The 22,763-nt window shown below is 35.9% G+C and overlaps 1 protein-coding gene across 4 annotated transcripts; it reads right to left on the bottom strand.

Moving 5' to 3' along the window:
* Positions 1-340: 340 nt before the first annotated feature.
* On the bottom strand, positions 341-22,656 carry LOC140802107 (oxysterol-binding protein-related protein 1D). 4 transcript variants are annotated; one of them, XM_073157540.1, is made up of 10 exons: positions 21,936-22,656; positions 21,158-21,514; positions 18,088-18,175; positions 10,545-11,020; positions 9,906-10,061; positions 9,377-9,685; positions 7,067-7,411; positions 3,158-3,321; positions 806-971; positions 341-702 (listed from the first exon to the last, which is right to left on the bottom strand). In XM_073157540.1, the coding sequence occupies exons 1-9, from the start codon at positions 22,425-22,427 to the stop codon at positions 962-964; spliced, it is 2,397 nt and encodes a 798-aa protein (XP_073013641.1). In that variant the 5' UTR covers positions 22,428-22,656; the 3' UTR covers positions 341-702; positions 806-961. The 4 variants fall into 4 exon arrangements, with proteins under 4 accessions (XP_073013641.1, XP_073013642.1, XP_073013639.1 ...); XM_073157541.1 differs by having other exon boundaries at positions 341-705; XM_073157538.1 differs by having other exon boundaries at positions 802-971.
* Between the last annotated feature and the right edge of the window lie 107 nt (positions 22,657-22,763).

A 22,763-nucleotide genomic window follows, 5' to 3' on the forward strand; every position in this document is an offset into this window, starting at 1 on the left:
CTTTATTAGTGTCTCTCTTCCTCACAACTTCATGATACCATATGTAAAAATATTTATAGAAATATTTGTTTGCATATATATATATATATATATATATATATATATATATATATGTACACGGTATATTTGAGCCATCTATGCTCATTTCTACAAGCAGGGTTGGCCCCAATTGTCCAAACATATACATGGGATTAAGACCTATTGTATCAAGTATTGGTTGACCCCAAGGCATGGAAAAATAGGAAATGTTGAAGTATTAGCAGCAATCGTAACTCAAATGCAACACAATTTCTTGCGTAGTTAATTGTAGGAATGCATTCATGTAGTTGCAAAGAGTAACTCAGGGATCAGATAGCAAATAACTATTAGATAACGAACAGAGTGAACAAACAAACAAACAAAAAAACCCCTTTTGTTGGCCTCCTCTGTTACAGCATACAACTAGTAAACCATTTGTGCTACATTCCGTAACTATATAATCCCAAAAATAACAGCAGATACTGCTCTTACCTTGCAATGTTTCTGAGGGTAGAAATAGTTGAGAAAGTATGAAAAGTTGGTTGAATCAGGGATCAAACCTATTATGTATTGGCCTTCGTCGTCTTACTCGGGCATAATCCATATTACACCACCAAGGTATCACCTCTTTCTGTGGATGGCTCCATTTCCTCACCGGCCGCCGTCTGTGCAACCTAACGGTGTCTTCTTATGTGGCAAAGCATAAAGTTAAGAACATCCCAAGTTTTCATTCAGGAAAAAGACTTCAGTTTACATGCTACAATGGAAGAGAAGATGTTTTACCTACTCTTGTTTGTTCTTGGAGTAAGGAGAAGCCTAAGAGCATCGCTGCAATCATCAGAACTAGCACTACAGGAGCCCTCATAATGCACTTCTTTCTCACTACTCACTCTCTCTTCTCTTATTTCCTTTTAATACTTGGAAGTTGGTTACGTAGGAACATCTAACTCTCCCTGCCAAAGTAAGAGACAGGAGGTTTGTCAGTAGATCCATTTTGTCTCTCTAGTTACCTAGGAGAGCTATACTCGGTATTCCAAGGATAATTTCAATGGTTTCCAAAGCTTTGAATGGGCTTATAATAACTTGTCGTGCTTCTCTCTCTCACCTTCTTAGTCTAAAATATTTTGTCTCACGTGAGCTCCACTTAGCAGTGCAAGCACATGACAGTTAAAAGAAAAAAAAAATTGTAGCTCTAGATAGCAGAGCAAAGACTCCATAGCTAAAGAAAATTAGACTTAGTAATCATCATTAAGACCCAGATCTAGTTAATGGTGGAAGAGGAATCAAAAGCCCACCAGCATGTTCCAGCTAAATCTTAGTGGAACCAAGGGCAGTAGACCTAATAATTGGTTAGGCATCATATGGAAGATGTAAAGAAATGCCCAAAGCTAACATGAAATGATTTGTTAATTACCTCTTTTTTCCGCAAGCATTTATAAGTGGTTCTTTACATTTATCGAGGTTCAAAACAGATAAATAAGATCTTCGGCATGATAGTGTTGTGAAATCAACTAAAGTTTCTTTGTATTTGACTATTAAGCCGCATGATAGCTATAAGCCAGATCGAGCTTGCTTAAGACTAAAAAAACAAGATAAGCATCATTAGGTTTCAACTCTCAACAAATATCACATTGCTGTAGACATCTCTGCTTCAGGACACATTATGGCTATATGAAACACCTCAAGACAAAAACAACACATCTCTAAAGAAACCAACCACTGCAGGGAAGTTAAAACTGCACTTCAAACGACAGAGAGATCCAATCATCACAACTGCATCAAGATCATGACTTTCATCTCTACACATTTACGTAGCCAAAACTTTTCATTTTGTCGTCCAAAGAAAATCTAAATCGGACCTGAATGGCGGGTTGGGAACCATGGAATATAAAGAATATAAGCATAGGGAAAGTGGATTACCTCACTTTTCAACAGCCAAAAATCTCCTAAGTCCACTTTCCATCGAAATCCAGCTAGAGAGCTACTCCCTTCTATGTTTGCACTTTTACTTCATTCCTCTCCCATTCCCTCATCCTTCTAGTTCTCTCAGAACACATAACAACCAAACATCACTGGAGCTAAGTCCACTTTCCTTTGAAATCCAGCTAGAGAGCTATTCCCTTCTATGTTTGCACTTTTACTCCGCTCATCTCCCATTCCCTCATCCTTCTAATTCTCTCTCAGAACACATACCAACCCAACACCACTGAAGTGTCAAAGCACTTTTTAGGAAGTTACTTTTGAGAGGCTTTTTCCACAAGTGTCTTCCATGTTCTTCATTTTGCTATGATTACAGTCCTTGGCATTAAATATGACTCAAATTTATGATGCAAAAATAGACAAATTCAAAGGTTTCATGGACACCTGGTTTCAATATAAGAACCTCCTTTTCTTATAAAACATTTGCTAATTCTTTTGTATCCTTGTTCTCAATGCTATGAACTTCATAGGCAGAGAGATTGCATTTCTAGAGATGAACATGCTAATACATCTAAATCAAATAATGGAGAAAATATATAAAATATTTACTTTTAATCATGAAGGCAGGAAAAAGTTAGCACTCAATATTCAGAAAGTATGGTGAACAATAGCAATGTCAAGAGATTCAAATATCAACATGCATTAATGATGAAGTGCTAATAGAACAACTTTACCAGTTGAACTACATAAAAATAGATAGGACGCAAAGAATATTCTAGAAATATATTTGTCCTATAGAGTATATAGTATTTAGTATATAGTATATAGTATATATGACTACAACCAAGCCATTACTGCCAACATTGTATAGAGTATATAAAAATGAATGACATGTGCAGTAGCATTCATGAAATCAAGATATTTTTAAATAGACATTTTGATCTTTCTATTGATAAAACAAGTCTAATTGAAATCTCAAATGAAATAGTAGTATTCCTATTAACTAGATCAATTGAGCAGTGGCACAACTAGTAAAAGACATAGTGATTGAACAGCTTCATTCATACTGAAATTTCATTGCCAACTTATATATTTCTTCCTTTAAGAACTTTAAATATATTTCTGTTTAGCAAGCAAAGTTCCCAAAGCAATCTGGGAAACCCTACAAGGAAGCAGGAAAAAAGGATATAGTGGGTTGAAACTTGAAAGATACCCTTACTCTATGCTTAGAAGTGAATCACTCTGCCCGAATATATTTGGAATTCCATCCCACTTCCCCTTTTCTCTTGCTTCCCAATATCCACCAACATATCTGTAACAATCATCCTCGGTATCTTTTCTAAACCACCTTGGTTGCCATCCTTTCTCCTGTAATTTCCTTGCCTGCAACAGAGAACAAAATTTATTTCGAGCAACTCTTTTAATTTTAACAGTTTTGACCTATAGAAGTATAAAAGTGCTACTGATTTTATGTGTTAAGTATGATTGTCAATTCAAGGTCTTTCACATGCGGTGCCCTATGGAAAGATAGATTGTTGATGATATTTGGTAGAGAGTAATTGAAGGAAGGTTCTTCCCTTTTGATTTCACACATTTCAAGGATAGGCCCAGTAGGATATAGTGGCAACATAATAATTAAAACAACAAGAGTGCTTTCTTGCCAAATATCATTTTCTATGTAGCCAACATCAATCGGCAATTTATGATTTTAGGGATATGTAGAATTAAGATTTTGCCACCACATGATGAAAGCAGTTCAGACTTCAGACAAGTAAAATGCAACACAAATATCATATGAATAGAAAAACAGCTAATTGCAATTAGAACCTTGGGGAAAAGTAATCCCATAATCTCAGCTTGGGTTCCAAATATAGCACTAGATTTGGATTTTCTGTAGAAGCATATTAAGATTTCAAGAGTGAATCAACAAGAATTATGCATCAGTGGAGAAACAGGAAAATGGGAAATTCATATAGACAGAACTAAACTTTTGGACATAAAAACATAAGAGTTCATGGTTGGGTCAAAAAAAATGGATTTGAGCCACTAAGTAATTGACTAATAGCAGGATTTTAAGTTTTCATTTCAGTTTCGGCTGCACTAAAAGATGAAACATTGTGGTCAGTTTCGGTTCTAGTTTTGTTGTGTCTGTTTAAGACTTCTTTTGAAAAATAGTCTTCTTTATTATAATTTCCAATGCATTACATAACATCTACTAGCATGTAAGCAATAAGATTGATGTTGGGTTAGGTACATGTTGATTTCAAGTCCAATCCAGCTCAAATCTAAAACATACTTCAAAAAAAAAATTGTTACTCTTTATTAATATTGTTACGGCTCGATACTAGTTCGGAAGGCAGTTCCAGATTGGATAGGACCAAAATGCAAAGCATTTCAGTGAAACGCCTTGGTTTTGGATGAAACTTCAAACAATGGATAATAGTAACAAAGGCTGATAAAAGAAATACAAAGAAAGAATGTAAACAATCATTATTTACTCCCTAAAGGAAGATCAGGAGCTCAGATTTAGATGGTGGCACGTCAGATGTAATAGGTACTTGTAATTTCTATGCGGATTCAATTCAAAAGTTTCATCTAGGTGCTTGTTAGCTTGTAGCAATTCATTCCATAGATGATCAAGAACAGACGTAAAAAGAATTTCTGAGCCAGGCATTTTCTGACTTTGTCTAATTGAAACTTTAGTTGATCAAGCCTCAAACTTTACTTGTAATTTCTATGCGGATTCAATTCAAAAGTTTCATCTAGTGCTTGTTAGCTTGTAGCAATTCATTCCATAGATAATCAAGAACAGATGTAAAAAGAATTTCTGAGCCAGGCATTTTCTGACTTTGTCTAATTGAAACTTTAGTTGATCAAGCCTCTAATTTTTAGGACATGAATATACTTATAAATAGGTTAATGTTAGCAATAAGAATGAATGTTCTGTGCCAAAATAATGGTCAGAAACTGTGATATGTCTTACTAAAAGTTGAAGTATAGAATGAAATATTGGCCAGAGGTTCCGATGACTTAAATATAAATTTTACTGGTCCAGCTGGCAATACTGTATGATCTTTCTGTGGTTGAAAAAAGATGTGTACAAAATTTGTATTGTATTTCAAAATAAAGTTTGACTTACAGATCTTCCTGTAACACTTCATATATACATACTACCATGTATAAATGAAAAATTGGGCATCTATTATGATAGTGCAAATTAAGTTTTAACACAATACAGAAAGTCTAGCTCAATAGATAGTCTATACAAGTATAACATCTATTTAGCATGACTAACCATGCAATATGTATAATGTTGATTGTTATTTAAGGTGTATGCGTATCGTTGCAATTATGAGCCTCGTCAATCTAGACTTTAACCTATTCAATGCTTCAAACTCAGTCAGAGTTAACGATATTGTATATATCCATGGCAAGATAACCCAGCATATCAAACTTGTCAGTCAATCTCATTGATTTAGAGGCTACTATTATTAAGATATTCATATTGAAGTATTCTGGCAAAAGAGCAAGCATAAATCAGATTTGACGATATACATCATAAGAAGCAAATACTGATTCAACAGAAAGCAAGTCAACATTCAGCAATGGAAAAAGAAAAAGGAAGAACAGAAGAAACAATAGTAAGGGAGGAGTCGTCCTCAAGGATATGGAACTACTATTTCTCAAATTAAGTCATAAAACATTTTTTGGATCTTCCCATCTCCATATATATACGAAGGCAACAAAGTGCTCCCAAAGGGAATTCTAAATCATTTACTCATCCCAAATCATTCTCTGCCATGTCAGAACTCCAAAATTATTCTCAGTCCATAAACATTGTAAAAGGTCCAAAATTTTACTAGTACACCCAGTGGATAATGTCTCTGTTCACATCCGACCACTACTTTGACATCTAGAGAGAAAATACGTAATCTCCTACTAGAACTAGCCTAGTAAACCTAATGTTTGACAATCTGATGTATTGCAGATCTAACCTGACAATACCTGGTTAAACAATTCAAGGAAATTAGAAAGGGATTATTCCGGAATATCTATCAGTTACCTTCATCTGCACTCTGATTTTCGCTCTTGTAATGTTCTTTAAGGAAACCAATATGAAATAATCCATTGTCAAGCCAATGCCCTACTGTTTGTTCCTCACTTCCCTTGAAGGGCCCAGCATAACTGACAATTACCCCATTCCCCTTCTCCCTAAACCATTCGATGCATCTCACAGCAAACAAGAAACTCTCAATATAGAATAGGATCTTCTCACCCGAAACAATGTAAGCTTTTCTTTTTCATAGAACTCATGAAACTCTCAATGTAATCTCCCACCTTAAACTGATTTGCAGACACCAATCCAGAGATTTGAATGGACAAGGTCATACCATGCTTGACTCCATTTAACCAAAACTACCCATTAAATTTTAAATGAAGCACTTGGTTGCACAAATTGCTATTTCCAATACTATATCTCTGAATTTCTAGAAATATGATTTTCAGAAAATGGAGCATGGAAGGCAAGTGAATAAGTAATGATAAAAGAGGAAATGGAGGAAACCAAAATGGAAAGTGATTTAGGAGAGTGAGGGCTACAGGGAAGTGGATTAACTTACTTTTTCATCATTTTTCTCTCAAGTAAAAGTAGAAATATACTAGTACCCAGAAGTCCCACTTTATGCAATAAAACATCCCTTAAGAAATTCTGTCCACTTGACCTAGCTCAACCACTTTTAAGATTAAATTGGGTCTGAATCCAAAAGGATAAATCCAATTGCAGGCCATGAAAGATATGCTCCTACTTTAGGCCATGTTAAATGTAGGAGACTTGCATTATGCTTGAAAAATAAAATAAATGTCATCCCTTACATGGATAACTTTTTCACAAAATTGTGCCTCTTTCCTAATAAGCTCATAAATGGATCAGCACAGATGACTGTATTATAATGGCATCATTCACATAATTGGATACTTCCTCACAATATTTCCTTGTAGAGCTATGAAAGTAAATGCATTGATCGTGGTACCACTGTCTGGAACTTTATTATGAGCCAACAACAAATAAGCACATGTTACATCAATCATAATGAAACAACAAAAGAGTGACATGTTGCTAAAAGAATACCTGTCGCTGCAATTGTTCGAGCCTGAGTTTCTCCACATTTGCCAGCTCATATTCACCATTCTCTAAATGTCTCTGGTCAGGCCTCAAACGGGAATCGGTCGGAGGCAACTTGTCCAACAAGCTGTTTGTTAACTCATTCAGAGAGATAGCAAAAGGAGTGAGGTTGTATCTTGTTTGGATAACAGATTTGTCTCTCTCCCATAAAAGCACTGCCTCTGACATTGGATCATATCCCTTTGGTTTCAAACATGGATCCCCAAGTACATAGTACATGGCTTCATCCCACTTTCCCATCAACATAGCTACTTTTTCTCCTGTCTTGTTATCTTGCACAAATCCATGCACCTGCCCAACAAAATGAAACACATAGGAGTAAAGACTAAAGAAGTTCATTTTCGTATGAAAGTTGAAATAAACTGCTGACTTAAGAACTTCCTGAATGTCATTGCTTGCATTCCAATTGGTCTCGAGTAAGTGTGAGAGTGGAAATGGTACAAGGGTGAGTAACAATCTATGAAACCTTTACAGCAGAAGCAATTCAGGTGCATGAGCAATATCCCTAGTCTTTAATGGCTTGTTTGGTTTGAGGCTAAGCCCCAAACTTAATTAGTTAACCTCATTTCTTAGTCTTGATTTTTTAGAAAGCAAACTTCGTTAGGTATAAAAAAGATAAAAAAAATGTTTGGTTACTGAATTAAGTTAGGAGTCCCTAAACCGGTTAAGGAACCTTCCCTGAACTCAAACCAATTGGGCCCTAAAGTACTTAGCACTTTGTTAGAAATTAACAGCTATTATAGTTCTGAAAAAGAAATATATATTGGCGAGATGAAGTTGAAGATTTTGGTTACTGTTTTCTTTTCTTTTCTTTTTTTCACAATCATCAACTTATTTCATTTAGAATGTCCTAGACCTAGTAAAATTAGCATGAGCATCTGCAAGAGGAGAAGAATGATTTTCCTTCTCTTTTATATTCTGTGTCAGGTATGTCTTAAAGGTGAAAACAACTCATGACCTAGTAAAATTATTATTTTCCATCTTTATCTACACCCTTTTCATGTGTATATAATGCCTTTGACTCATAGTATTGTAAGATATAGGATTTCACATCTCATGGCGTTACCATAAAGAAAAAGAATATATGCTGGTGACATAAAAGTATAAACCAGGTCTACTCCTCCAAGAATTACATCTATGTAAAAAAAACTAAAAAGTAATAGCACAAAAAGATAAGATCAAAAGGAGGATCTTGATATAAAAAGATAGATTAATTTAAATGATAAGCTTTACTCGCTTTCTTAATATAAACAATCTTAAATTGAAAACAGAATAGCAGAGCCACAAAAATATAAAGATGTACTAAGACTTCCGTCGCAAGAATTATATATTATAAGAATTCATCACCAAAATGTGAGAGAAAGAAACTAGAAAAACTTAGTTCACCGAAAATTGATCAGGATAGTCTTTCATAGTTTGCAAGACAATTTGTAGCTTTATTTCCTTCCCTGTATATGTGATCGAGCTTTTCTTTCAGAAATGATATAGACCAACTTCAACAACAGTTTGATGAATCTGTAGTTTGCAAGACAATTTGTAGCTTTATTTCCTTCCCTGTATATGTGATCGAGCTTTTCTTTCAGAAATGATATAGACCAACTTCAACAACAGTTTGATGAATCTGTAGCCTCAATTTTCCATTTGTATGCATACACACACACACACACACTATATCTACGAGGCTAGACTGCAATAACTTTGTGCTGAATTTTTTGTGAAAGATCTGATATATTAATAGCCATTGATTACACCTAGGGATCTGACAAATCGCATCCAAAGGTGAATAAATTTGAAAGTACTTTCTCTCCCCACACCAGGGTTAGCTTTTCACAATCTCTAGATGCAACTAATGGCTAAGGACCTGTTAAAAATTAATTTTTAACATAAAGTTTCCAGTCCAATTCATATATAACTGGATAGAGTAGAAACTTGTCATGAGGAAAGAAAAAAATTTCCTTGGAAAAAGATTTGATTTTTCTTTTTGGAATATATATATATACAAAATATCTAGATATGGAGAGAAATCGGCTAATTCATTTCTTAGTTTAGATATGTCTATTGCCCAAGAAAATCCTTCTATTATTTCAGTGTCTCAAAAGGTAAATTTGATGATTGAACATGTAAAAAATGTACAAAAATTTTACATTGCTAGAGTAAAAGTATTCAGAAACAAGAATGTTATTCCACAAATCAAACATACAGTGGTTTGATGAAAAAGAAGTGCTATGTTTTATCTGCTATGTAAGGCAGAGTTACCTCATGAGGATTACGGTCAATGATGGACTGTTCTTTAAATTTGAGCTTGCAGGAGTACTGACCACTGCCCCTGATGCGCATCGTACCATAGTGATCACAATAAATTTTACCAATTATAATATTATATATAGAAGTAGTAACTTTACTCCATTGAAATGTTTCTCCATCTTCAAACTGGAGAGTTAAAATGCCTATAGGATCAAGCTGAATGGATCGACCCCAAAACTTTCCTTTCAGATTAGAATCACCCCAGAAATTCCACCCTTTACCCTCACAGTGACAAGCAACAACCATTGGGTGGTGACTCACCTATACCAACCGAAAGAATATGAGAAGATCATTTAAATGAGACCACCAGGAATGAACAAAGTCAACAAAATCCTACTGAGTCAAAACAAGAGACAATAATAATACAAAAGAAAAAAACAACAATATGACGGGCGTATATCATTGAGAAGAGGTCATTATCACATATTAATATTCAATCAGGAATAGACTGGAGAGTTTGGAGGCAAGAAAAGCTTGTAACCTTTTCAGAGAAGAAGCGAAGTCCTTTATCTGGATACTCAGCTTCATATGTCTCCCCAAGAAGAGGATTAAACGGTTTGCATTGTCGACCTTCTGTCGAAGCATAGCCAGATACTGCAAAAGCTGCAATATGGAGAATCCTCATTAAGCTGTTTCCCTGCATTGAATTAAAGTGAAATTATACATATCGAAGTTGGGCAACAAATAAATCATGGAAATAGACAAAAAAGTTTCTCACCACAACTTTTTAGGTTGTTTTTATTGCCTAATAGATAGTCACATCAAGCATGAGATGAAACTTTACTGGAAAAAAAAAGGAAAAGGTGACATCTGTGGAGAGTAATAAAGTGATCTCATGGTGTTATTCCTCGAAAGTGTGGTGGAATTTCATGTTAAATATCACCTTATTCACAACATCCATGAAGTATAGATGAAGAGTAATGATACTTTATAATAAATATTGGCTCAGGGTTTCGATCATGTAAGTAGGTATATTAGGCATATCCAATCCTTGTCATCTTTATATATTTTAAGTTTTTTTAACGGTTTCCTCAACCATCCACAACTATCAAATACTGTTTAAAAAACGCTTTTACTGAAAATAAGGGGAAAAAACAACTCAGTGGTCTAAGAATCAAACCTGCTTGCCCCACACCAGTGCTCGATCAACCAAGTATGAGTATTCAAGATCTTCAAAGCATTTTTGTAAGGAAGAGAGAGGCTCATTAAAGTAAACAGGAAGACAAACTCCAGAAAGATCCTTTCCTATGTTCTCTTTAATAATTGACCACAATCCAACGGGCTTCTCTTTTTCCTTAGGTTCAGGCAATTTCTCCCGACGTTTAACATAGGGATACTCAATGGTTTTGACTCCAACACCAATATCTTGTGTAATGTCAGAGAACCATGAGTCTTTAGCATATCGTGAACCATTACAGCAATTAGTCATAACTTCCCTGCTACGGTATGAAGCACTTCTCAGAGACTCTGCAGATAGAAAGTCCTTTGTATCAAAGTACGTGCACTCATCTTCGTCAGTTTCTCCATCTGCTCCTTGACTTTCGTTATCAGCATCAGAGTCAGTTGCACTGCCCTCTGATAGAACTGAGTAGAAGTCTGTAATATGAATTTGAGATGGTTAAAAAGAAATAAAGGAAGATGTTAAATATCCAAATACATCAACTCTAAAGGTATGCATCCTAGTTATGCTCTTGGAGAATTTATTACTCCTACCTACAAAGTCATGCAAAAGAGTAAACCAAGAACATGTGTTAAAGAATAAAAGCATCATACACTAATTGGACTAGTGAACTGAACAATTTTGATTTCTTAAACAGACGTGATGGTGAAGTGCTCAGAAGTGAAAGGAAATCATGAACATTGTAGCTCAAGTCAATGCTGAAGAATGAAAAGGGAATGGCCCATCAGAAATGGAAAATCAAAGCATATCAAACAACAAAAGGAGCATCCTTATGCATGAATTAACCGAGACCAATTTCTCTTCCACAAAGTAGCACTGAAGCATATTCTTAAGCCTTTACCAACCAAGATGACAATTAAGTGGTTGAACCACATCATCAGTAGTCTTACATTATTATATTTCCAAAACTCTTATCAAAATCTAACATATCAATTAATTGTTTACCAAGCAATACCTTTAACTTTAAGAACTCACATAGGTAGTAGTAATCTTTGAAACTCTTTCTCCCATTTGAACAATACTTTACATAAGTAGTTGCTTCTATTGCTTAATCATAAAAAAGATCAAAAGCTATAAAAGGCCGTTGGCATGAGGATATGCAGCTCGGAAATTGTCAATTTTGATTATTCATGAGATTGATGATCAATTCAAATTGATCATCCATGAGTAATTTTGATGATCTGCAGTTATCATCTTGACATATTTGTCAAGAATATCAATTATTTGGTGTTACTTAGCTAAGCATATAAAAAGCAGGGATTTTTTCATTTCAAAACGGGCATCATAAAATTTATTCAATTCTAACCCTTCCTTTTCTCCATGTCTAAGTTGAGCATACCATTTCCCTATATATATCCATACAATACTCTGCCAACAGATCCTAGCTGAACACGCCAACAATTTATTGAAGACAATTGTTATATTTGAGAAAAAGTGATGTAGGAAAAAGTAGGTGGTATCCTATGATGCAATGATGACCTAAGGGTAAAGAAATCAGGGTTTACATCAAAATATTCTTTGCTATCCTACTGCAGGAAATAGGATACAAAAAATTATTTTATTGTCTAAAAGACAAACAGATATGTGATGAACGTTAAGAAAGAAAACTACAATGAATGCAACTAGAGAGGAGAAACGATATAGAGTTAGAGAGAATAAGAGAAAACAGAAGAGAAAGAAAAAAGATAGAGATGAGGAAGACGCAAACCTGACTGCAAGGCTTTCATTTCTCAAATAACCAACCATATATACATATAGCTGACTAGTTCAGCCCTTTGTATAGAGAAAACAAACCCAAATTCAACAAACCGTAATAGAACTCTTGGGACTAATTAAACAATAAAAGATTAACTCATGGTATGTACTGTTCACCTGACCAGTAATTTTGGACATCCGTACTGTTCATAATGGATAATTGGATAGTACCATGACAGTATTTGTGGTAAACTTCCTTTTATTCCCCAAATACCCCTAAACTGAAAACACTAGGGGTGTAAAAATAAACGAGGGGCTCAGCTAAAACTTAGGCTCGACTTGAGCTAAGTTGAGCTAGTGCTTTGTTTTTTGGCTTGATTTGAATTCTGAGCCGAGCCTAAGCTGGAGACAGTTCACTCAGGCTAGGATTGATAGGCTCAGCTCAAATATAATATTTATTAATATTATATATATATATATATAATAGTTTTTGGCTCAGCTTGAATAGTTCTTAACTCGTTTTAAGACTTTGCAACTTGGGCTCGATTTGGCTCAGTTTGAATAATATGCTTGATTCAGCCTGGCTTGAAAATAGCCTAGTTTAAGGCTTCGGCTCAGCTTGAGTTCAGCTTGAAAATAAGCTCGAGCTCAACTTGAGTTGATCCGAGCCTGAATCCCAAGCTAGGGTTAAAATTAATTTCAAGCTTAAGCCTAAGCCGCGTATACACCCCTAATAAACACTAATAATCTAAAAAACAAAATTAGTCTCCAAATCTAGATCATTTTTTCAAGAACTAAAAAAAATTTGGAGCGTGCACGTGCGCTCCCTTCACCCTATCTGTGAGAACTGGAAAAAAAAACTTTCTTGGAGCACATGTGCGCACCCTTCTCCCTCCCTCAACAGCATGCGACGGAATCGCCGCAATTTTTTCAACCGAATCCAAATCTGTTTTGGATTGGATTTTTTTCTATAAATTAAACTCCAAAGCCCTCTCTTTGGATTTACCTTAGCCTACCCCCCCCCCACCCTTATTTTTTTTCTCTGCCTATCTTCTTCTTCTTCCTTCCTTACCGACGGAGTCATCGCCGTGGAATCGGATTGCCGGAATACTGCTGAAGCAATCGGAGACCATGTGACTTCTTGGTAAACCCTCTCCCACCCCTCAAGTTTAATTTTAATTTAATAGGTTAAAATAGAAATACCTAATTTGTGAAGTTTTGGCTTTGTCGTTGGCCTCGTGCCGTGGACGTTCACCTTTGGAGCCCTCGTGGCTCCGATCACCGTCAGCCAAGGATGGAGACCTCCCCGCCAGTCGCCATGGTCGGTCTTCTCCCCTTTTTCAAGATTGTCTAGGGCGCGAGGAAGACGTAAGCATGGCCCACTACCGCCGACTCTCTCTCTCACTACCGCCGACTCTCTCTCTCTCTCTCTCTCTCTCTCTCTCTCTCTCTCTCTCTCGTCAATCTCCCTTCGGGTTGAAGAAGGCAGACTTGGCCGAGTCTAGCCTTCCACCTTTAAGTTTTAGATTCGGGTCGGGTTGGATCCGAATTCAAGGAACCCAACCCGATTCTATTAACTTAATTGGATTGGGCCTTTGGCCCGATCCATTTAATTGTATGGTTGGGTGGGCTGCGGTCCAACTACAGCCCAGCCAAACCGATTGGGCTTGTTTTGGTCCAAGCAGATAATTTTTTAGTTCAATTATAGAAAATCTTAATATTATTTAATTTAAAAGTTGTATTGCTATTGATTATTAAAGGTGGTAATTTTTAGCACGTGAGCTAAAGATTAAATATTTCAATTATCTTGCCTAGACTCAGGTAAGTGCGTTCACTCACATTTTATTTATATTATAATTTGTACCTTTGTCAAACCATGTAATATGTTATGCGTAAATTTATTTATTACATAATCTGTGTGCATTTAATTATTATACTCAATACATTGTCATACCTTGTGCAAATTATAAATTTTAGTGAAAAAAAATAAAACTAGTATTAGTATGATTTAGAGAACGGTCTCAGTATAGATTGCTTGCGGTTTTTCATGTGACTTAGGTCTATCTGAAAATCTAGGGAAACTGCGGTGACTTTCTTAGATGACTTTAGCGGGGTTAGAAAACAGTCCCAAGATAGTTCAGAAACTTTTTGAGGTGACTCTAATCTCTCTCAACGGTTAGTTAAAAAGATAGGATGTATTGATCACATGATGACACCTCCTGATGACCATAATTGGATCAGCTATAAGGAAAAGACTCAAGTGTCATCTCGATGTGACTTCTAGTTGATATGGATCCATAGGGTATAGACTCATTGAGACAAATGACATTATAAACATTAGAAAGATATAAATATGTTGAAACTGAGCGAGATTACAAGTCATGACTCTCTATTATTATCATTGTCATTATTTTAAGAGCATGCCTCTTGGAAATTGTCATATATATTATTGAACTTGGATTTTATTTAACACTATAAAATTTTAAAATTTATCTGGTTTTCGAGTGAATTCCACTCACCGAGCTATAGTTGTTGGCTCATGAATTTCGTTTACTCTCTTCTATTATTTCAGGTAATAGTCAGCGTGGCGATTGAGCGAAATACACCGGGACCCTACCTCCACTTAGGACTTACCTATTTACCTTTCCATTCTTTTGGTCCTATGTTTTAGATTAATTATTTAATTTTATTTCATTTAAAGACACAGTAATAATGACATTTTTTTTATTTTCATTGCAATTAGTTTAAATTAAATAAAGCAGATTCTCTTCGTTTATTTATTCTTACCATTGTACACTTAGGAAGTATTAATAAGGCTTCATGTATCTCGAGCATATTGAGGTGCATGACTGGTCATAATTTCAATTTCGGATCGTGACACTCTCCCTCATTATTACGCAACGAGGAGTGGCTGCAGAATTTCTGGCCACTCTGAATCCAAGTCAAACCCCAAAATTTGAAACATACCTTATAAATCAAAACCCTAACATATTTTTTCCCCTAGTACGTTGTTCTCGCTCTCTTCTACTTTCCTTCCTGTTGGAGCACCTACCGAGGAATCGAACCACTACAGCACTGTCAAAACGATCGGAGACCACTCTACGACTCACCAGTCAGTCCTCTTCCACCCCTCGTATTCAATTTAAAATTTAATAGGTTAGGAGAGAAATACCTAATTTTGGGAGATGTTGCATCGTCGGTGAACACCGGCGACTTCGGGTCATTATCACTCCTTTACTGAAGCTTCATATCATCGCCTCGTGCTGTGGATACTTCCTTTAAAGCCCTCATGGCTCGGATTGCCACTGGCCATGGAGCGGTGGCTGTCGATGCCGATTACTTGCTGTGAATGCCTCTTAATGGTGGTGTGGTCGCGAGGGTGGTGGGGAGCTTACGGTGTAGCTAGTGGATCGCCGACAGCAATGGCCGTCGATGGCTGCTCTCTCTTCTTCACTTTCACTCTTCCTCATTTCGACCTCGTGGAAGAAGGTAAGGTTGGGCTCAAATTCAACCCGACTAAACCCTTTATTGTTTTTGCGAGTTTGGATATGGATTTCAAATCCAAGGACTCGACCCAAACTGAATTAATGAATTGTGAGCTACGGGCTAACCCATAGCCCAGTCCATTGGTTATTATTCAGTTGGGCTTAGCTCAACCCGATTAATAGAATTATGTGGGCTGCAACCTAGCCGCAACTCAACCCAATTCATTGGGCTTAAATTAACCCATTTTAGCCACTAATTAGTTTTAAATTTTAGAAATTATGAGATTGGTTAAATTAAAATTTATTATTGAAGGTGGTGATTTTTAGCTCGTGGAATAAAAATTTCAGTCTTTCCACTTAAACTCGAGTGAATAAGTTCACTCACCTTTTATGTGTTTTGTATTTCATAATTATTTACATGATCACATATTTTTTGTGCGAAAATTATATATCATATTTCTACGTGCAATAATTATCATATTTTTGTGTGCAAATTAATCATTACATTTCTATATGCAACTTAACTATTATATTTTTGTGTGCAAAATATATGACTAAGTACATTATTATACTTCATGCAAAATAGCGATTTTAATAACCAAGATTATAAATGAAAAAATATAATTGATATTTGGTATGACTTAGAGAGCAGTCCCGATATAGGTCGCTTGCAATTTTTCGTGATGACCTAAATATATCTGAAAGTTTAGATAACAGTCTTAAATTATATCAAAAGACTTCCTGAAATGACTCTAATCTCTCTCAACAGTTAGTGGAAGAGAGAGTGCATTTATCACATAGTGACACCTCCTGATAACTCCGGATCAGCTATAAGAAAGACTCGAGCATCATCTCAATGGGACTTCTAGTTACTGTGGATCCACAGGGTATTAACTCAATTAAGACATATGGCATTATTAATATTGAAAAAAATTTAATATATTGACTTCGAAGCATGTTATGAGATATGATTTACACTATTATTACCTCTGTCGTTATTAATATTGTTATTATAAGTATGCTTAGTGAAATTATTATTTTATATCGCCAGACATAGATTTAGATTTAATTGGCTTTTAAGTGAATTTCACTCATTGAGCTATAGTCGTTGGCTCATAAGATTTTTCTTTTAACATTTCAAGTACTGATCAACATAGCGATTGAGCAAGATGTACCAAGACCCCACCTCCACTTAGAATCTACCTTTTTTATGTTTTCGTTATATTAATCTTCAATTTGATTAGACACATTAGTGGTAATATTGATCATATTTAATTATTGTTGGATTATATTTATCCAAGTTAGATGTTCATATTTATTCTTGAGTTGTGGACTTAGATAATTTATTTATGATTCGTGTATTTTAAATGTATTGAGGTACACGGTCCGTCATGATTCCGATTTTGGGTCATAACAATTTTAATACCCAAATATTCCATTCCAATTATTCAATTGTATAATCGAAGCCCATCGTGGTTGTGTGCAGCGAAGAATATGCTTTCTAGCTTTGTTCTTATACCTATTACTACCTCCTTAACCATTCAAAAGTTCAAATTAAAGTAATGCATTATCAAGAAAATAAATATTTACATTCAAAATAAACAGAATACTCCCTTTTAGTCCTTTTTGCAGTATCTTACAAGTTAAATTTGATCATTACTGTAATTTCACATTTTTTAGAGGTATACAGGGCTGATTTACAATTAGTGCAAAAGGCATGGTTAGGACCAGAACAAGCCAATATAACACTGCAAATGGAATTTTTTTTGTATTACATGTCATCCAACTACCAGGAAGAATTTTGATGAAAATGACTTCATAGTTCATATATTGTCTAGCTACCTGTACCTAGTTATCAGTTTATTACTATAATCAATCAACATAATGCATAGTTTGATTACATACTATTTTAATGCTTTATTGCTAGACCACATTCTTTAGTGCACATGCAGCTAGTAATCTACTATGCAGCTACATATAGCATTTGCACTATGCAGTGGCATATCACTAGCATACTGCAGTTTTCAGAACAATGATTCATTGGAAATACATGAATAAGCAAAGGTCTTAGATGTAATAAACCAATAAAAATACCACAAAAAAAATCGTCTTCTTCTACTTGAGAATCTAAAAGCCTACTCGACAGATTTAACTTTGAAGACAATGGCCAACCAACAAGTGTCATCTTAATTTCTACCAGAGTATTGAATCAAGTCAATTGAAAGCAAATGAAGTTGAAGTACAGATCTATATGAGTCATATATCACTTACACCAAGAAATTACTAGTTGAAGTAGTACTAACCACTTAATCTTCCGTTTCCCTGTCCAACATGTGCTTCCCGCTCCTTTGTTTCATCGACAACTGTCGTTTCCAGCTCAACTTTCTCTGTCTGCATCAAGAAAAAAAGGACAATGTAGTTTCTCAAAATCACTAGCTTCCTTCTCTTGCAAAACACAAAGAAAGAAAATACAAAGTAACAAAATTATTCAGATAATCTTGGGTTTGCTCTTTTGAAAAGCTAGCTTGTCAGTTGTGCCATTACATTAGTATGTAATTCAGTTATCACCGGCATCCACGAGTTAAAAGATTCATTTTTTCCACACAAAATCTGGTGTGCCACCTCCCATGGGAGAAGGAAGACTTACTTCACACCTTCAACTACTTAATTACAAGCTGACCTTTCTATCGATTTAAAATGCTTAACTTTTATATATGCAACAAGTCAACCACATAAGGATGGGAGATGAAGATTACTGTCAAAAATTTACATGGAAAAATCATAAAGTACTAAATTAAGGCCTCATTTACTTCAGCAATAAGATAATTCTAGAATAGATATTCATCTTTGTTATTTTTAAAATGAGATCTTTATTCCAGAAATAATTATTCCTATTTATTTGTATTCTAAAATTAAAATGTAATAATTATCTTTAATGTGATATAAAGTGAAGGAAAAGATTAAAAAAATGTATTTTTTTATGATGGAATATATATTAAGAGTAAATTAGTAATTGAGTTGTGTATGGTATAAAATGTAATTTTGATGAATAGTATTTGTATTCTGGAATGAGTTATTATGGTGTTCAGCTGTTATTCTGGAATAAATAGTTATATTCTAGAATAAAAAAAAAGTTATTTCTAAAATAAACGGGGGCTAAAAGTTTCCTAGGCAAAAAGGAGTACCATGAGGGAAACCATCAAACCTTCACTTTATAACCTAATATGAGGAAAGATTTTCTTCATTATCTTTTTCTTCGGATTGCTCAGGGAAGGAAAACAACTATAAACGTTAGTGTCAAAAGGTTTTATGAAGGCTAACGCAGAACTTATCACCAACATTGATCAATCTAGCAAATCTAGCCAACAAAGGTACCTTAACTCCTCGACGCCCATCCATATTCCATACTATGTTGCCAATACAGTTTATAATTCCATGTTATATGTGATACCAAGATCCAAGGTTCGAAAAATTGGGATTGGGATCGACCTTCCAAAAAAAATAATATGTCAACCGTATCGGTCACTTGGATCGAATCGGACTTTTTAATTACGTAAATTCTAAATATTATTTAAAAATGCAAGAAAACTTCTAAAAATTTAGAAAAAAGTTTACCAAAAATAAGAAAATAAAGAAAGAAAAACTTTGGTGCAATAAAAATTGAAAAGAAGAAGAATTTAAAAAGAGAGTGAGTCAAAGGGTTATATGGTAAGGAGCGAAAAAACGAAATAAAGAGTGAAAGAAAGAAAAAGAGTAAGAGAGAGAGTGAGAAGAAAGAGTGAAAAAGAGAAAGAGAGAGAAAGTTCGGATCGGACCTGCATCGGGATTGCGTTGGGCTGATCCGGCGAACCATGGCATGATCAACCTAAATTAGTATGCCCATGTGCATTTTTGTTGACATTATCTCTCCACTATAACTAGGGGAACTTTCAAGCATGATAATGATAGTCAAAATGGGGAAAAAGCATATCAGAAGGAAAAAAAAAACAACAATTCCAATAAGCTAGTATCGGAAGTTAAAACTCTTGATTCTTGAGGTTAAAGACACTTAGTACCTCATGAAAATCGACAAGGATTCCACCCATTAATTCATGTTGTTTCTAAATTCTTGAGATTTCAGATTCATGTATGTATGATTCTTCGTAAATTTATCAATGATAACCTTTTTCCCAAGCAATAGTTGTAATAAGAGGTTATTCTTATTTGTTTAAACACTTTCTTAGCTAAATGAGTAATGGAACCTTTGAAATCAAGGACCAACTATTAGATGACAAAAGGAATAACTAAATTGAAAAAGTTATCAATTCTAGGTCTAAATCAAATTAGAGGAAGAAATTTCGATCATGGATCAACTAACATAAAGAAAATCGCTCAGCATGACACAGTACATATGAGGGGGATTTTTGTAACACAGACAATTGTTGGTAATCTCAAATGGATTCTTACAAATAAGCAAGGCCTGTATTTTCTACCCTGAGTTCGATCAGTTGCAAGGAATAGAAATTAAAGGTTTAAAGTGTTTCTGCCCATACTGAAAGAGGGGTTCAAGATGAGTTAGGGAGACAAATTAAGAGGAAGAAAATACAGTTCCCTCCATCGAGCAGTTAGGTCAGATAATCTCCTGTTCTTTTAACTTCCCTATTACATTAAAGTTCTTTCTTTCAGATCTTCCACTGCCTCAATTAGGTTCACAGGTTCATTTTTGAGTCAATATGAAGTAAATGGGTCAAACCCAGGTCTTCTCGTCAGAATTCATTGCAACCCTAAAAGACACCTTAAACTGATTGTCTCATTGTCCCAGGTGAGTTAACAATGAAATTGGCATATGAAAATAAAGTATAAAGGTGCAGCGATAACGTTGTTAGGAACTTTCATGCAATAGAAGCATGTCTTCTAATTATGTCAGGAAATTTCAAGTGATAATAGCATACCAGCATATTTTGATGGTTAGTATAGAAACACTTTGTGATTCAGAAAGTCTTCCAGAAAAGCAAATAACATAAAACAGAGTTTCATATTAGATAAAGATTTTCACAAAGAATAACCTCCATGCAGAGCAATAGAATTCTGCTAATATTACTAAAGGTAAGGACAAGAAAAGAGCTGCGTTCCTTATGTTCTTTACAAACACTTTTAGTCTGGGGCAGACCAGCCACCAAACAAAGGCTAGTTACAAGTAATTTTGACAAAGTAACAGAGAAAATTGTGAAATAGGTACCTAGCATAAGGGTAAGCCTGAACTGGTGCGCATAAGAAAGTATCGAGATAGATGAGAATAATGCCCCTAACTGTAAAAATAAATAATTTAATCTGCTCTCATTTTGTACTAAATAGGCAGAGTAACACTAAAGGATCATGCGGGACAAAAAATACCTCCAACTGCCTTAGTTTGTCAAGCAAAACTATATGTTTCTGCCGAAGAGACTTTAACTGGTTCTGCAGCTCAGACATTTCGGATAGCATTATAGATTCGCACTCCTTGACTACTGCTTCACTGAGCCCTTCCTGCAACAATCGTCCCCGTAGCTTCTCTGCTGAGACAGTGATTTCCAGTGCAGCAGCAAAATCATTGCTTGTCAACGCACGAGGAAAGTGATCTTTGGCTGACAATAGAGCTTCAATCCATGCACTCCGATCCTCTCTAGAGTTGCACCGCAAATGCAGAGTCTTTGTCCCACTAAAAATATACAACCTTTTGTCATCGGACTTGCTCGGACGGACCGAAGAAACCTGAAATCCATTCCATGAATAGGAAATTCGTCTAAATTAACAACCTCTAGAAGAACAAAACAATCGTGTATGCTGAATTATACCTTCAGATGCTTCTTGAAACAATAGATGTGCAAAAACTAAACAGTAAATTATCATCTTCCACAACCATGTACTTCATATTGTAACCAATCAAGGAGTTAAGTTTAGACAAAAAGATCTCAGGGTGTTAAACGAGGGATTTTTTGGTAGATGGTTTACGCACATTGCATGCTGAATTTGATAACAAAAATATAATGATCAAATCAAACTACATACATTTCCATCAAAGATCAATCCGGTGGATGACAAGCGATAGCAAGGGAAATCAAAATCAAGTAAACGCGTTGTCCTACAGTTTGGTAGTTAAAGCTACAGGATCCTACTGCATAAATCAACCCACCTTCAAATGTATCTCCCCAAAAGGCTTCCACTGCTTCCCACTCCCCTGCCCCGCCACACCCATCAAGCGATCCTTCCTCACCCTCCGCAACGAATCCTCCCCGATCACCCTCACACCTCCCTCCTCCCACGCTGCCCCGATCAACACCTTATCCGGGCCATGCACCTTATAGTACGACAGCACCCCGTCCTCCAACACGAACCACCTCGACCTCCACCCCTTCCCATAATTCACCCACTTGTACAGCACTCCGGCCACCACCGTATCCCCACTCCCATTCCCCTCCCCGACAACCACCGCATCGTCCGAATCCCGAGGCGCGACCAGATCCGACGAGTCCGGCGCCGGCAATGCCGCTGCCGCCGAGCTCCTGACGGGGTTCTGGAGGATCCCCAAGGGTTTCGGCTTCAGGTTTATCACCGGCGGAGTCGGATTCGCGTGCTCGCCGCCGCGGTCGAGCGAGACGGGCGCGATGCAGCAGAGGGGGTTCATCTCTCGCGATGCACTCGAGATCTGGAGGAGGAGGGATCTTGCCCTAGTGACGACGATGACATAGAGAGAGAGAGAGATCAAGAGAGAGAGATCAAGAGAGTAGTGGAGAGGGTTTTGATGGCGATTAATAGCAGGCAGCGAAAAGAACAGCGCCAGCAATTAAGGTAATAAAAGGAGGAGAGAGAGCGCGGCAGATCCATTAAATTCGCTGATACGAGTAGCAGCAGAACACTGGGCACCAGAACAGTGGAGAAAAGAAAGAAAGAAACGTCAGATAGGATCGGATATATTGTTCATTGTACGAGTTATTACACTTGTCCATTGTACGAGTTATTA

Source organism: Typha latifolia, chromosome 15 (genome assembly GCF_019914945.1).
Source record: "Typha latifolia isolate L0001 chromosome 15, TyphaL0001v2, whole genome shotgun sequence".
NCBI classification, from domain to species: Eukaryota; Viridiplantae; Streptophyta; class Magnoliopsida; order Poales; family Typhaceae; genus Typha; species Typha latifolia.

Bases quoted from the DNA above. Each gene is read 5' to 3' on its own strand.
- LOC140802107 (XM_073157540.1), bottom strand. From the start codon at position 22,427: ATGAACCCCCTCTGCTGCATCGCGCCCGTCTCGCTCGACCGCGGCGGC. The intron at 7,412-9,376 runs GTAACTCTGCCT...TTTGTTGGGCAG, and splicing joins TTGACCGTAATCCTCATGAG to GTGCATGGATTTGTGCAAGA. The intron at 3,322-7,066 runs GTATTCTTTTAG...TCTCTGTTGCAG, and splicing joins TCGAACAATTGCAGCGACAG to GCAAGGAAATTACAGGAGAA.